The sequence below is a fragment of the Triturus cristatus genome, chromosome 11, assembly GCF_964204655.1.
Source record: "Triturus cristatus chromosome 11, aTriCri1.1, whole genome shotgun sequence".
Classification (NCBI taxonomy): Eukaryota; Metazoa; Chordata; class Amphibia; order Caudata; family Salamandridae; genus Triturus; species Triturus cristatus.
In genome coordinates, this window is record NC_140594.1 from 1159882904 (window position 1) to 1159898875 (window position 15972).

The window sequence follows — 15972 nt, forward strand, 5'->3', positions numbered from 1 at the left end:
CCAGCCCTTGGTATGATGACTCACTTCGGCTCCAAAGGAAATCCTGTAAACAAGCGGAAAGAGCCTGGCATAAGTCATATCTGCCTGACAAAAAACTATTGTATCTTGCCAAGGTAAAAACATACCATAGGGCGGTCTGTAAAGCTCGCGCCGCCTACTTTTCTTGTGAAATTAATCTGAGCACCAACCCCACTAAATTATTATTTAAGGTGCTCAAGGATCTTACAGTCAGTAGAGCTCCCGCTGCCGATATCTGTTCGGCCTCTCATTGTGAGAGCCTGGCAGCCTTTTTCGTGGAAAAGGTGGAGGCCATCTATCGTTCTTTCCCTGGTTCATCTGTTCCTCTGGGGAAACTGGATTCTGGCCCGAAAACTATCATGTCTCTGTGCTCCTTCCCTGAGATCTCGATGGAGGAATTCTATAAAATTGCAGCAAAAGTCAAATCAGGTTCTCCTACGGATCCTCTTCGTCCTGCTCAATTTAGAGAATCTGCAACTTTATGCTTTCCTCCGCTCTGTGATCTTGTAAATTTATCCTTGAAGTCTGGCTCTGTTCCCGACAGTTGGAAACAAGCGCAGGTGATGCCTATCTTGAAAAAGCCCGCTCTCGATCCTCTAAAATTTGAGAACTACCGTCCCATTTCTCTCCTTCCTTGGGTGGCAAAATTAACTGAGGCCCATGTTAATACTTCCTTATGTAACCATATCCATTCTGCCAATATTTTGGATCCTTCTCAGAATGGCTTTCGACCTGGCCACAGTACTGAGACCGCGCTTCTCTCTATGGTTGAGTACCTGCGCACTTTGGTGGACTCTGGTCAAACGGCGGCTCTAGTGCTTTTGGATCTCAGTGCCGCGTTCGACACTGTCTCCCACGCAATTCTACTACAGCGTTTGGTTGAGGCTGGTGTCGACCACGTGGCACTCGAATGGTTTCGATCGTTCCTATCTGGTCGCACTTTCAGGGTCGTTACCCCTCCCTACCAGTCTAAACCCCATTTCATCACACAGGGTGTTCCACAAGGGTCAGCTCTAAGCCCCACACTTTTTAATATCTATGTTCAGCCGCTGGCTGCTGTCGTCAAGCGATGTAATCTGACCATGGTGTCTTATGCTGACGACACGCAGCTGGCGGTTGCAATAAGTGGGGCGTCTGACCTAGAGGCCACCAAGTTTTGTGAGGGAATCAGGTCGGTGGCCAGTTGGCTGACAGACAATTGTTTGCAACTGAACGCCAAAAAAACGGAGGTGCTGATTGTGGGCAATCAGAGCCAATTATGGGGTGATCGCTGGTGGCCATCTGAGCTTGGCCCTACCCCTCTTCCTGCCACTGAGGTAAAAAATCTTGGCATTTGGCTAGATTCCAAACTTAGTTTTGTTCCTCATACTAAGAAAATCGCTGCCATGTGCTTCGGGACTCTACGTAGGCTTAGACCGATTTTCAAATTCTTTGACGCTCCAACCAGGCAGCTTATTGTACAAGCTACTATTCTATCTCGGTTGGATTATGCGAGTTCCCTTTTGCTTGGAGCCAATCAGGCAGAACTCTGTAGACTCCAACGAGTCCAAAACGCAGCCGCCAGGGCTTTGATCGGCTTGCCGAGATTTTGCTTGGCCAAAAAATCTATTCTTGGACTTCACTGGCTCCCTGTCTGTCAGAGGATTAAGTTTAAGTCTCTCTGCCTCTCGTTTAAAATTCTGAAGCATTCTTCCCCCCAGATTTTGGAACATCTTATTTCGCCGTATGTACCATCGCGGTCCTTAAGATCCTCAGGGGTACATCTGGTTACAGTTCCACGTTTTAAACGGGTTAGGGCAGGGGGCCGCTCTTTTAGTGTGCTCGCTGCCAAGCTTTGGAACTCACTTCCTTTCCATATTCGCGCCATTGATGAACTTTTGACCTTCAGGAAGGCCGTCAAGACCTTCCTGTTTTCTCTGGATGCTTAGTACTATCATGGCCCGTCCACTGACTGCTTATGTGCCGTTCCCTTGTCTGGAAGCGCCGGGACGCCCCTTTGCTGGGGCAGCTGCGCGCTATATAAATTTGGTTAACATAACATAACATAACTATAGTTAACAAGGTCTTTAATTACTGATTGCTGAAGAGAGTAATATTGCTGTAATGGAAAATGAATTAGCCTTTTTTACACACTGCGCCCTGAAGAGTCTATGAAGTTGTGTATATTGTGTAACTGTGTAGCGGTGTCACAGATTGGCTATAAACATGCCACAAAAGAAATATATTATAAAGCTAAAAAGTGGTTTCATGGGGAATGAAATAGTAGCGTCAAGTGGCAGTGGCAGCACTCTGTTGTAATGGCATCAGAGACCCAGCGTGTGACGTGATGGCATCAGAGACCCAGTGTGTGACGTGATGGTGTCAGAGATGTGGCATGAGGTGTGTTGGCATCAGAGACCGGCGTGAGGCCCAATGACATCAGAGACCAGGAATCAGGCGTGTTGGTGTCAGATATGTGACGAGAGGTGTGATAGAATCAGAGACCCAGCGTGTGGCGTGATGGCATCAGAGACCCAGTGTGTGACGTGATGGTGTCAGAGATGTGGCATGAGGTGTGTTGGCATCAGAGACCGGCGTGAGGCTTGATGGCATCAGAGACCAGGCATCAGGTGTGATGGTGTCAGAGATCCGGGGAGAGGCTTGATGATGTCAGAGACCCAGCATCAGGCGTGATGGTGTCAGAGATGCGGTGAGAGGCTTGATGCATCAGAGACCTAGCGTAAGCCGTGATGACATCAGAGACCCAGCGTCAGGCGTGATGGTGTCTGTGAGAAATTGGCTTAACGGTTGACTGGGATGTGAGCCCTGGTCAAGCAACAGCCACAGTCCCTTGCAAAGTGAACCTGTGTGCAAAGTGTGCTTGGCAGAAAAAGCAGTCAGTCCTAACTTAGAGGCAATGTGTAAGGTATTTATGCAGAACACAACCAGTAATAGCACCGCAGAAACATCAATAAAGTTAAAACGAAACACAGTCAAAAAGCAACACACCAATTTAGAAAAATAGAGTCAATTTTCATAGATTATTTGACACCAAAACAACAAAACACCAATCAGCTGCACAGAAGTTATTAATGTTTTACGTTTTCAGTAAAATCTAAATTAAAGACATCTAGTTGCGCAAAATGCATCAAAGTATAAAAATATGGCCGACCACGATGGAGTGCAGTTCGGATACACAAAGTGGATTGGGCCTGGTCAGTGCTTACCTTCAGACTTAGAAGAAACTTTGAGAAAAACATTCTGAGAAGGTAAAGTTCAGTGGGGCACGGCTGCAGGTGTGTCCCCAAGGAGGTAGCACCGATGTCCGGGATCCTTCGGTTGAGGCTGCAGTGAAGATTTCTACATTCGGAAATAGTCATTTTTATGGAAGTCAAAAGGCAGAAGGCTGTAGCCGAAGACCGATCCAGGGTCTCGGATACACCTTTGGTGAAGGACCGCTGAAAAGGATTTGCTGCTGTGGAGAAAAACATAGCTGAAGAACCCGTGAAGTCAATCCGACTAGCAATGCACCTTGGACATATAGGCGAGCTGGTTGGTCCTGGTCTCCTCCTGGTTCTCAGAGAAGTTTTTGGCCAAAAATGCACTAAGACTCCAGATATGGGATTTGATCATCTGGGGACCTTTACCACCACAAACAAGAGTCCAGGACTGCTGGGACACCACTAGGGTGTTCAGGGCTCACTCAGGCTGGGTGCAGGTGCTGGTTCAAGATGGTGTGTCTTTTGCGTCCCTCTGGCTCTGAACAGGAGGCCAGCAATCTAGCCCTTGGTGTCACTTTGGTAGCCCTGGTAACAGGTGAAAATGCAGGGCTCAACAGCAGTGCTGGCCTCTAAGGGTTCAAGGCAGGATCCAGGCCGCAAAGCGGTCCTTTGCGGAACAGTAAATCAGTATCGCACAGGGCACAGTAAGTTACAGAAGCAGGCAGTCCTCTGAGTGTCCTTCCCAGGAGTGAAATAAATAGTGGGTCTGAAGGTCCTATTTTTATATCCCGGTGCCCTTGCTCTGGAGGGTGGGGGAAAGGTTGTTTGAAGTGCAGGGAATTTCCTGACTCCCCTGTCCTGGTTCCAAGCTGGCTGTAGTGGCAATGTGGAGGTGATAGGTATTTTGTGTGAAGGCAAGCACACCCTATTCCATTGCAAGTTGGGCTGTGCTCGGCTCCGCCCCATCCTGCCATCAGATGGCTCACTAAGGCACACCTAATCCCTCTATTGTGTGACTGTCTGGGAGGAATTGACAAAGTCTAACAGTCAGCTACACTCAGTCATGTGACCCATGACAGGCTGTAGGCACAAAAAGGCTAAGGGCAGGTAAATGCCAACGTTCTAAAAGTGGCACTTTCAAAATTGTAATTAAAATTCAACTTTACCATCAAAGAGAATTTTGAATTACAATTTTGTAGATACTAAACATGGCCATTGATACCTGGTCCCAATCAAAATTAGAAATTATTAAATGAAATAAGGCAACACAATGTTAGCCTATCACAATTTTAGCCTATGGGACAGGTAGGCCTCACAGTAATAACCAAACAAACGTAGGCATTTTTCAGTACCAGGATAAGTAAAACTTAAAAGTACTTGTCCAACCTTTTCATTACAATGCACCCTGCCCTATAGGCTACCTAGTGCCTACCTTAGGGACTTGTATTCAATAAAAGGGGAGTTTGAGGCTTGGCAAGGGGGTTATATATTTCTAAGTCAAATTGGCAGTTTAAAACTGCATTCAGGCTGCAGTGTCAGGACTGGGACATGTTTTAAAGTGGTACTTAAGTGGGTGGCACAATAATTGCTTCAGGCCCACTAGTAACATTTAATTTACAGGCCTTGGGTATGTGGTCAACCACTTTACAAGGGACATACAAGTTAATTAATATGCCAATCAGGTGTAAGCCAATCAACCATGTCTAGGTGAGTGGGCACAAGCCCTTTAGCACTGGTTAGCAGGGGTAAAGTGCATGCAGTACTAAGACGAACAAAGACTAATTTCTGCACCAAAATGGAGTCAAGTAGGCAAAAAGTTTGAGGAGAGACCACCTCAAAGCTGACAGGTCTCAAAATGTCAAAGACTTGGCTTGAGGTGTGATGGCAGCAGAGACCAAGCTTTTGGAGTGATGTCATCAGAGACGTGTTGTGAGGCGTGATGGTGTCAGAGACCCAGCGCAAGGAATTTTGCATGAGGTTCAGTCTTTGAAGTGAAAGGACATAAACTATGGAGTGTTTTCTGTTCAGGCATCATCATTCTGGGCCCAAATCACAGACCTCCAAACCACAGCAAAAATAGCCAGATACACTGAGGCCTGTCCTGAACGCACCAGGAGAAATCATGAATGAGCCTTAGCATCCATCACTGGAGGATACTAGGGCCTCCACATCCTTAACTGTGGATGCTGGGGTCCCAGCATACTTCATTTGAGATACTAGGGCTGCAGCATCCTTCACTGGGGTTACTGGGGCCTCAACATACTTCACTGAGGTTACTGGGGCCTCAACATACTTCACGTGGGTTACTAGGGCCCTAGCAACCTTCACTAGGGATACTAGGGCCCCAGCATTCTTCACTGGGGATACTACGGCCTCAGCATCCATCACTGGGGATACTACGGCCTCAGCATCCATCACTGGAGGATACTGGGGCTTCCGCATCCTTAACTGTGGATGCTGGGGTCCCAGCATACTTCATTTAAGGTACTAGGGCTGCAGCATCCTTCACTAGGGTTACTGGGGCCTCAGCATACTTCACGTGGGTTACTACGGCCCTAGCATCCTTCACTAGGGATACAAGGGCCCCAGCATCCTTCACTGGGGATACTATGGCCCAAGCATCCTTCACTGGGGATGCAAGGGCCCCAGCATCCTTCACTGAGGATACTAGGGTTCAAGCATCCTTCACTGGGGAAACAAGGGCCCCAGCATCCTTCACTGGGGATACTAGGGCCCAAGCATCCTTCACTGGGGATACTAGGGCCCCAGCATCCTTCACTGGGGATACGTGGGCCTCAGCATCCTTCACTGGGGATACTAGGGCCGCAGCATCCTTCACTGGGGATACTAGGGACACAGCATCCTTCACTGGGGATACGTGGGCCCCACCATCTTTCACTGGGGATTCAAGGGCCTCAGCAGCCATCATTGGGGATACGTGGGCCCCACCATCTTTCACTGGGGATACAAGGACCAATAGCATCTGGGGCACAAAGTGATGACTGCCCTAGATTCACCTTCCGAACAGTGCCTCTTGCATCAAGTGGTGACTGTCCTTAGCGCATTCCTCTACCCACTGTGAAATAATTCCTGAATAGTGCCTCCAGCAGCCTGCGGTGAAGTTCTCGTGACACACTCTGCCCATTTGTGAGATGATGCCTGAAGGGCGCCACCTGGTGGTGACAGTCCTCATGGCAGCTGTTTACTTCAAGACTCTTGGAAAGGAAATCCCTACTCACTCCTTGCTGTGCTTTGATTTCACAGATATATTCTCACTCCTGCTGGTGGTGCTGCTAACGGCTTGCATCTATCTTTTGTTTGCGGATGTTGAGAACATATATGCAGTACTGGAGGTAAGCAAGAATTCCAACAAGCATTAGCAAAGGCAATATGTTTATAGGTGAAAGTATGGTTGTGTAGACGAGGTGTGTGTGTGAATGCAAGGATGTGTATATGGCTAGTAGAATAGATAGATGACTGAATGCATGGATGGATGAATAGCTGAGTTGATGCTTCATAGATGTGTATTTTGTCATGCCGCTGGTACAGTACCAGCACAGCAATCCCTTTCAGTGCTGTGCAAACTGTGCACCAGGGTCCCCAGCCTTTTCAGTCAATGAGCACTGAGCAGTATTTGTGTGTCAGCCAAAATGGCGAGCAGCCTCTGAACCACAAAAGAACATACATGCTTTAATGTGCTATAAAAGGAATGAAGTGTGAATTGCCATGGCAAGGAATCCATGATGCTTAAATAATGTAGGTAAATTTGCAGTAATCAACATGTTTTAAGGGGAGTTGGATTTATTGATACATTTTGTATTTAAAACATATTATCTAGGGATCTTGACCTGAAGTAGATCAAAGACGTGGGTTTTTCTGAACAGCAATGACAGATTGAAAAGCTCATTATGCCAGGACTGGACCAGGATGATTTTTAAATTACACCGGGTAGTTTTCATAATTTCAGGAACTTCGTGTTACGCTTGTTATGTGAAATTCCTGAAATCCTCTAAATCCACCACTTAGGTGCCGATTCCGATCCTGTAAAACCTGGGTACGAATGGTCGTACGGAGTGTATTCTCCGTACGACTCGTACCCGGGAAATCCACCTTACAAACCAGCAAGTACGATTCGTACAGAAATATCATTTCCGTACGAATCGTAAAAAACACTGTACGGCTAAAAAATACCTACTATTCTGATCCTGGAAAGCGCGTCCGCGACGTCCGCATGGAGTCAGGCAGCGTTTTACGGACCAGCAAGTACGATTCGTACCTACAGCACTCCGCACAGCTATTTTTTTACGGGAGCCAAAAAGTGCCGGAAAAGCTGAGATGCACGACGAAAAGGGGGCCCGGTACGCGACGTACATGCCATCAACCACATCGTACGTGTCATCATGTACCGTGCGTACCCCAACATTGCATATGTACCCTGCGTACATATGCGCTGTTGGGGTACGCATCGTACATAGGCCAACAGTGCGTATGTACGGTGCGTATGTCTGCACCGTACCCCCCACCCGCGTATGTCCGCACCGTACCCCAGGCGTACCCCGATCCTCGCGTATGTGCGGTCCGTACATACGCGAGGATTGGGGTACGCCTGGGGTACGGTGTGGACATACGCAGGTGGGGGGGGAGGCTGGGGGGGCCATACGACTCGTACCCCGGGCACAAGTGTACCCAGGGTAGGGGTCGTACAAAGTTCGCTCCGTACGGGACGTTTTCCATACGCTTGTGTTTTCGGAAGGGCGGTACGGATTGTACTTGCGCGCTCGGACTTCAGTTTTAAAATTTGTATGTAAAACTGTCCGGGTACGTCTCGTAGACTTTTCCTGAAGCGATTCTTATGTATTTTTCACGTACGAATCGTACTTCACCGGTTGTACGGGACTCGTACGATTCGTACGTAAAAAAATACGGATACGAGTCGTACGGTAATTTTTTTTAACGGATCGGAATCGGCACCTTAGTGTAACTACATGCCATTCATGGTGAAAATGTACTGCAAATGCATGGGAACAACAGAACACGAGCAGCTGTTGTTCGTAGTACATTTGTTTTTTGCACTGTATTTTAGCATGATATGCAACTCTGCAAGGTGAGTGACTACTCCTCCTGAAAGTTCATGGCATAATAGTGGCAAATGGTGCACTTTGCAGTGCCTGGGTACAGTGACATTGGTGCAGTGTGGGTTGGTGCAAAATGTGGACTTTACCTCTAGGAACCTTTCTGTACAAGTAGCAATTCAATACAAGGGTTGACCGAATATACCATAGAACTGTGAGAAGTTGGCCTGGTATATGCTGTCCACTAAATAAAGTGGACACCTTGTACCAGTCCAAACAGCCCTTATTGATCATTAGGTTAAAGACAACCTTTATTGAAAGCTATCCTAGTGGTAGCTGTGGAGAAAAGTCTTCAGGCTAAGTCTCGAAGGAATGTAAAGCAGCTTGTTTTACCAGATCAGAACCTCCTGAATGACCAAATGAAGGGAGAACCGCACAAGTGTTATATAAAATATATGTATTTATTACTAAACACTCTCTACTAACCTCTTTATGAGATTAGAGCACAAGATACACAATACTGAATCAATAGAACGATAGTAAATAGCACAATAAACAGCGTACTCCAGGGGGAGACCGAACCATATACAAAAAAAATGGTATAACAACGACTTCACTAGACACAGTGCCTAGAACACGTAGAGACGCTGGGACCCCAAGGAACCACCCAAAGTAGCGACACAGGGGACCCACGGAGGACGGGTGCAGTGTGAGAACACAGACGTGAGCTCCGTACAACTGTGAAAGTCGTGGTTGGAAAATTACAGTTTAAGGACACTTCGGAGAGGACTTTGGAACATAGAAGGTTCTAAGGCCAGCTCCCTTGTGAGTACTGAGGTACCCGTGTTACCTATCCCAGAGGAGCCGGGTGCATAGGGGTCAAGTGGTGTCGTAATCCTCGTCGTTTTCAATAGCGTGATGCGAAGAAGTGCTGCTGCCGGGAAGATGAAAAGTGTCCGGTGGAATCCAAGCCTAGATCCGAGGTGAGAAGAACCTGAAAGCAGAGGGGACAGAGTCTGGGTCACTTCAGGGTGACCAGCACTCGCTAGACGAATGCCCACCGATGTTGGGTGCTTCAGGGGAGAAGATAGGATGCTTGACTCTGCAGCCACGGGGACCAGGAGACATGGACGATGACCAAAGTCCGGGGGTGAGCTGTCCCACGAAGGATGTCGAGTGCTGGGGGGGTCAGTTTCTGGATTGAACACCAACAAGCCTTGGCAACGGCAACCCAAGTGGGCAGAGAAAGTCAGGGCATGTCTGGAGACACCAGGGAAGCCCAAGAAAAGTCAGTTACCTTCACAGGGACCCACAGGCCAACGGACCAGGGATCGCGAAGGGACCTCGAGCTGAATCACGAAATACCAGCCCACCGAACACTCGTGGAGTGTTGGCCGGAAATCTTTGGTGAAAATATTGCTCGGGGTCAGGACTACCATAGCCCAAAGCACAGCCTCAGGGATCACCAAAAAGCATATGCTGCAGCAAAAGGACACGGTGCACAGGGGTTCTGGTTACATGGTCCCCATGAGGGATACTGGTCTCAGAATGGCTGAGAGGTCAGATCAACCTCAGGGTCGCTCGGGAACCGACCTCCTGTGTTGCAGAAATCTTTGGAGTCCTCAGGAGCTCGGGAGTTGCAAAGCGGTCAGATGCGTTAAGGTGCCTGCTTCAGCAGGGGAGTAACTCCTTTACTCCAAGGGAGATTCTTCTGTCATCCAGCGAAGTGTAGATCGTTGAAGTACTTGGTTTCTGCTTGCAGAGTTTAGTCCAGGTAAAATCCAAAGTCCTGTAGTCAGGGTTCCTACTTTATACCCAAGAAAGGGGTTGGACAAACTCTGGGGACCCACCTATGGGAGGGTCAGGATAGAGGGGTGGCTGCTCCCATGTCCTTTGTCCAGTTTCGAACCCGAGCAGGAGCAAATGGCTCCTGCAACCGGTTCGAGCTGCACTATGCGCAGGGGCAACAAATGTGCCCCCAGTGCAGACTTTCTGGCACTCTCAGAGTGCACCCACCCAGCCCCAATACACTAAAGCCTATCTGGGAGGTGGCCACGCCTCCCTGTGACAGGAAACCTATTGTCAGGTCTTCCCCTGCTCAAACTTGCCTCAGCAGCAGGAGGGCAGACTTGTGTCTGTGGCTGGCAGCATCCATTTTGTGATGCCCAGATTGAGAAAGCTGGTACCGGGTGTACCGGTGTTTCACATAAGTCCCTCTAGAAGGGTGGAATCATACGGGGAGATATGATTCCAGGGTGTTTGACACCAAACACAACATGTTTCTAAGCAGCCATTTTAAAGTTAGCTTTTACCGCAAAGTTATAATGCACTTAAATATATATGGTTGGCTGCATCACAGACAACCCCGGAAAATAGGTTCCGAAGGCTGCAGAGGGGCTCTGCTCATGCAGATGCCCCCTCTCATATAAAACACAGCACCCCGCCTTCAGGATTGATAAGGCTTGCCATAGGGGTGACTGATAGGTGTATATGTTCAGTGATTTAGAATAGATATAGTGAATCTATATCTAAGTAAAGGGTGCATGCAGTACCGTACACAGGATGCAGTAGCAGACCTGTGGTGTCAGTTTGAATGGCCTCTCAGGGGTGGCACAATACATGCTGCAGCCCCTGGGAGGCCTCTGGGGTACCTATGCCCTGGGTACATGGTGTACCATATACTAGAGACTGATAAGGTTACCCCAGTATCCAATCTGGAGTGTATCTAAAGTACATGTACAACCAATTTAGGGAGAAAGCAGATAAACTGGGATCCTGATTAGCAGGATCCCAGCCATACTAGTCAAAAACCAGCAAAACACCAGAAGAAAGTGGGGGTAACCATGCAGTCAGATTCCACCTTCCTACAAGAACAAAGGTTCACTTTGAACTAATTTCAAGATAATGTGCAATAATATGCTGATGCATTATCCATCCAGAAATGAAGTTCAAACATCAAAACATTTTAAACAACCACACCAATAGCTATTAAAAACATTATTTATTTACATGCATTCAATGCTGTTAAAGATAAAGTGCTCTGAACAGTGATCATTTACTGTGACAAATATGAACAAGTGACGTGCGTATTCAAAAAGAGACAAATGACTCTTGACTCCAGAAATGTATACTACAATGGGGGTCAGTGATTCTACGTGTTGTCTAAAGTCACAGTGTTTCGGCCTCTAAAATTAATGAGAGGTCAGCATCAGGACTAGGGAACAGTGGAGAGCACTATGGCCTGGAAAAAGATCTTTGGACCAGCAGTTATCATTCTGGGGTAATTACATTCTATAGTATGTGTAATCCCACTGTAGATAATGTAAATAAAAGCATTTAACAACTGAACTACTTCGGTTATTTGTTTTTAATGACTAAGCTGGTACCAGAGTTCTGAACAGCCCTGATCTTGAACCAAAGAAACCCAGTGCATGAGTTATTTACTCTTGGGCAAGGGTATTTAGAGGCTGCCCTTTCAAAGACTATCAGGCGCAGAATAATCAGACCACCATTTCTCTTGGTTCCTAAGGATGAACATAGAGGAAAGAGGGTCTTCCCTCTCTTCCATCAGTGATAGGCTGACCAGTGAGCAGTGATCTCACAGGAAAGAACCATTACAGCATCCTTTAAGTTCTTGTCTGGAGTTAGCCGGTGAGCCCAGGTTTTGGTTGAACCCTTTATTTACAATCCAGAATTAGAATCTGCAATGGAAGGGTCTATTTTACATTATAATCTAAGGTTCACCTGGCTTTATTCAAAATGGCCAAACGTAGCAATATCATATGTAAGCAACTGCCTGATCCAGCTGCTGCTTGAACCTTATCACGCTGTTTAGTTTGGTTTAGTCTAGAAATATATTATTTGTTGCTGATAAATGTCCTCTTATAGATATATTATTACTGCTTATCTATTGACTCTTTTTTCATGCTGATTTTTATAAATTGATCAATAGGGATATTATGAGATATTAACATAAAAGCATTCTAGTATTTTGCTATATTTAGCAGAGTCTGTGTGGTAGACTGTAGAGACTCCTGTGCTATGGAACTTCTTTTGAAAGCTTTGGTGGCGCCAGGACCGGAAGCCAAAAAATGGGATCTTGCAATCCTGTCAAAGAGGCTTCCTCTATAGCAGCCTCTTCCATCCTGACCTCGCTGCTAGCTGAGCGGAGATGCTCCACAATCACACGACAAATGTTGTTATAGTTGGGTCAGACTGACCAAAGAAGAGCGCTTTTTCTTTAGCTAATAACTTTGGCGCTGTTTGACAAAACTTCATGGAAAAAAGTTCATCCACTTCAGCTCTGTACTGAAAGTTTTAGGGTGATCTCTCAAGCAGGGACCTACAAAAAGAGGACAAGCCAATGCATTTTCTATATGGAATTTTAGACAACAATACAGAAAGAAATGGGTGAACACAATTACATCAAATTAAATCTTATTACCGTGTTCAAGGAAAGGCCTGTCAGTGTGAGGTAGTGGTCAAAATGAAGATGCGCGAGAATTTCTGGAGAGAAGAGAGCTGCGTGTCTTGACTTGAGGAGCGAACCAATGAATGGAATCTCAGTGATGATACAATTAATACAGAGGCAGCTCTCATTTAACTCTTCAGGAAAGTCCAAACAAGCATTGATATTGGTTAGACTGATTGGAGCATTTTTCAAGCAAGAAAGGGGTTGAGTGTCATCAGCGCAACATAAAAGTCCACATTTTACTATTTAGGAAAGAGTCCCTTGGAGAATACAGAGATATTAGAGAGATGAATGAGTGCTTTGACCCCTGAGGAATGCTGCAGGACACTCAAGGAATAATTTGAGGGACCCCTTTCTGGCTGCAGTTGATGCAAAATGGAAGGTCACTCATTAAAGACTGACGCCTGGAAGTTTCTGGGAGTCCTGTTGTCAAACGGATGTCCATTTCACATCCTATTGTCACGGCAGTTGGCTGGGCACTGTGTGGAACCCTTCCTCTGTCACATGTCAACTTCTTCAGTTGTCAAACCCTGTCTTAGATTCTAGCCCCTCTGCCCTTCCTCTGACAGATCTCAGCCTCCCCTCCTGCTGGACCAAAGTGTGGCAGCTATCCAACACCTGGGATCTTACCGGCTTTACTCCACTTCCTGCAGAGGCACTTCTGAAACTAGTCAGCACATTCCAGCTGGCCCTTCATTTGGAGAATCCCATCTGATATGAATTACAAACTTCTGCATCCAAACTTTACTGAATGAAGTTAAATACCTTGATAAGAAATTAATTTTTTGTGTGAGTAAGGACACAAACTATTACCCCCGTGAGTGTTAAGAAAGTAAAATACATTCACTAGAAATAAATGTTGACATGAACCTAGAAATAGAAAAGTTATGATAAATGTAAATAATATCATTTTGTGCTCCATGGTAGAGTAAATATATCACACTTTTTTAAACAATAAATGTAATTGTAATGTAATGGTAAGTGTTGGTGACTCATATTAGTGAATGAGGGGCTGAAACAAATACTGGGGAGACATGGATTCTGAAATCCTCATCATGTGTGATTGCCAGTCAGGTTGTGTGCTCCCAGGCTCAGGATCCTTCCACGTTGCAAATGTGGCGGTCCGCACTCCCAGCACGGGCCGTGTGTCCTTGTTCTCTATAGTGCTTTCTCTGTCTTTGGAGCAATGTTCTGTGGGCTTTGTTAGGATATTTTCTTCTCTCTCAGGGCCAAGGTGAGGTTCTGTCCTCCCCACAAAGGCCCTGGGCACTCCTTTTTACAGCCCTTCCTTTGTTACTGGAGGAGTCGTATTACCTTGTTGGAACTGAGCAGAGCGTGGACTTCTCTTGTCTTAGCACGCTGCCCCCCTTTCTAGGAGGCATTACAACTTTGCAATAGAGTTTGGGGCAATGGAGAAGATAACACTGGCTGTGATCCTCCACAATTACATCTGACACCCTAAATCATGCCCTATTCCTGCATATAGACAGGGCAAAAGTGAACTGAGCAGAATCTGTCTCCACAAATCCTAACCAATGCATCTCATGTCTCCACAGCTGGTCTGCACACCCACGCCCTGGAGAGTTTACATCCTGGTGATGCTGCTCATAGGTTTTGCTGCCTCGGTTCTTGTTGAGGTAAGGCCCTTTCCTTATCATCTTGACAATGTATACGCGGCTACGCCTGCCCTGCCTTCCCTACAGTGTTTATTACAACCAGGTTTGCAGAAGGTTTCCTGTTTCTGCAGCCCATGGGCAGCTCCGGGACTGAGCCCAGGGGGAAACAAACAATGTATCTTTGGACTAAAGGAAGGGCAGTGACGTCAGCTTGATTGACAGTGCCTGAGATCAGTGACCTCACTACCCCGTAGGTCTCTAGGCACTGTGTTTTAATCAAAATTTAATACAAATTTCAACCAATAAGTAGAAGAAAAATTGAGCCTTTTCTGTGAATGTTTGCTCCTCTAGTTTAGTGTCCACAGCCTATCAGGATTTGTTGTGGCACGACCTGTTTTTGAATACAAAGATGCCCCCTTGCACCAACATGTCTAAGCCTTGTTTTACTCCTCACCTTGCAGGAGGCTGTTGTTGAAAACCGAAGTCTCTGGCTGATGCTTAAGAGGTGCTTCCATTACCGATCCAAAAGCCAGTACAGGACTCTGCTCAGAGACATGCAGAAGGACACTAACTGGCCCCCTCTGAACAGGACTGTGTATGAAGACCCCCCTGCAGATGGTCACATAGGGGGGAAATGTGCAGTCTACAGCAACCCATCCTTTGAGAACACTGAAGTTCAAGAGGGCAGTAGAGACAATGCACATCCATCCACACCTGCTGATTGGATCACTGTTGTGCTGTGACGGAAGCCCACAATGACCAGAATCATTGCCACTTAGGTCTCTTACAAGAAGATATGGAGTCTGACATGCTTTGAGGTGGATACACTTGCAAAGGGGGGAAAAGGCCTGGTTGGGGATTTGGTACAGTAATGGGAGACTTTTTCAAAAAATATTTAGAATAAAATTTCTTTTTTTTTTAACGAGTAATTGAAACATTTCCAATAACCACTGGTGCACTAACCAAAAAACACTCTTCTATCAATAAAATGTTGCACAAAAGCTGAAGTTTCTTGACAAGTGCTGACATTGCAGAAGACTTATGTTGGACAGGACGGTCAGATCCTGGGGTTTCTAGTAGGGATTATCCGTGTTTATGTTTTGCGCCTTTTAATTGTTGTAGAAAGGTAACTGATTCACACAACCACAAATCAGTTCCTTCTTGTGACCTCATTCTAGGCAGGGAGAGAGGTTTCAGAATGGGAAGCTGCACCGTCCCATCATGTGATGTAAACATGTCCTGTAGGGTCCAAAGAGCACGTCACATGTGACAACACCCACCTGACCAGGATAACAATGTGCCTGTCAGTAAAGAATGGATTTCTGATTCAGGCAAAAGGGAACAGAGACACTCGATAACACTTCACCATTGCACCACTTCTCTCAAACTCAGGGGCTGCCCCTAAGTTTCATATGGCTGGACAGATCTCTAAATCCTCAGCTGATAAAAACCTCTCTGCATGAGGTAATCAGCAATGCCCACTGCAAAATCGAGAGTTCTGTGCATTAGCTAATCAGATTAGCCGAGTATGCAGCCTAAAAATGGATGATTGGTTAGTGCCTGCCTCCCATTTTGCTCTTTTTTTCCAAGCTCAT

General features: G+C 46.4%; 1 protein-coding gene across 2 annotated transcripts in view; it reads left to right on the forward strand.

Moving 5' to 3' along the window:
* Window positions 1–15375, forward strand: part of LOC146788635 (putative cation-transporting ATPase 13A4) — a 348080-nt gene extending 332705 nt beyond the window's left edge. For both annotated transcript variants that reach the window (XM_085635825.1, XM_085635826.1), the window contains exons 28-30: window positions 6483–6571; window positions 14318–14398; window positions 14839–15375. In XM_085635825.1, the coding sequence (XP_085491951.1) occupies window positions 6483–6571; window positions 14318–14398; window positions 14839–15120 (452 nt within the window). In that variant the 3' untranslated portion in view covers window positions 15121–15375. The remainder of the gene's footprint in view (window positions 1–6482; window positions 6572–14317; window positions 14399–14838) is intronic.
* The last annotated feature ends 597 nt before the right edge of the window (window positions 15376–15972 follow it).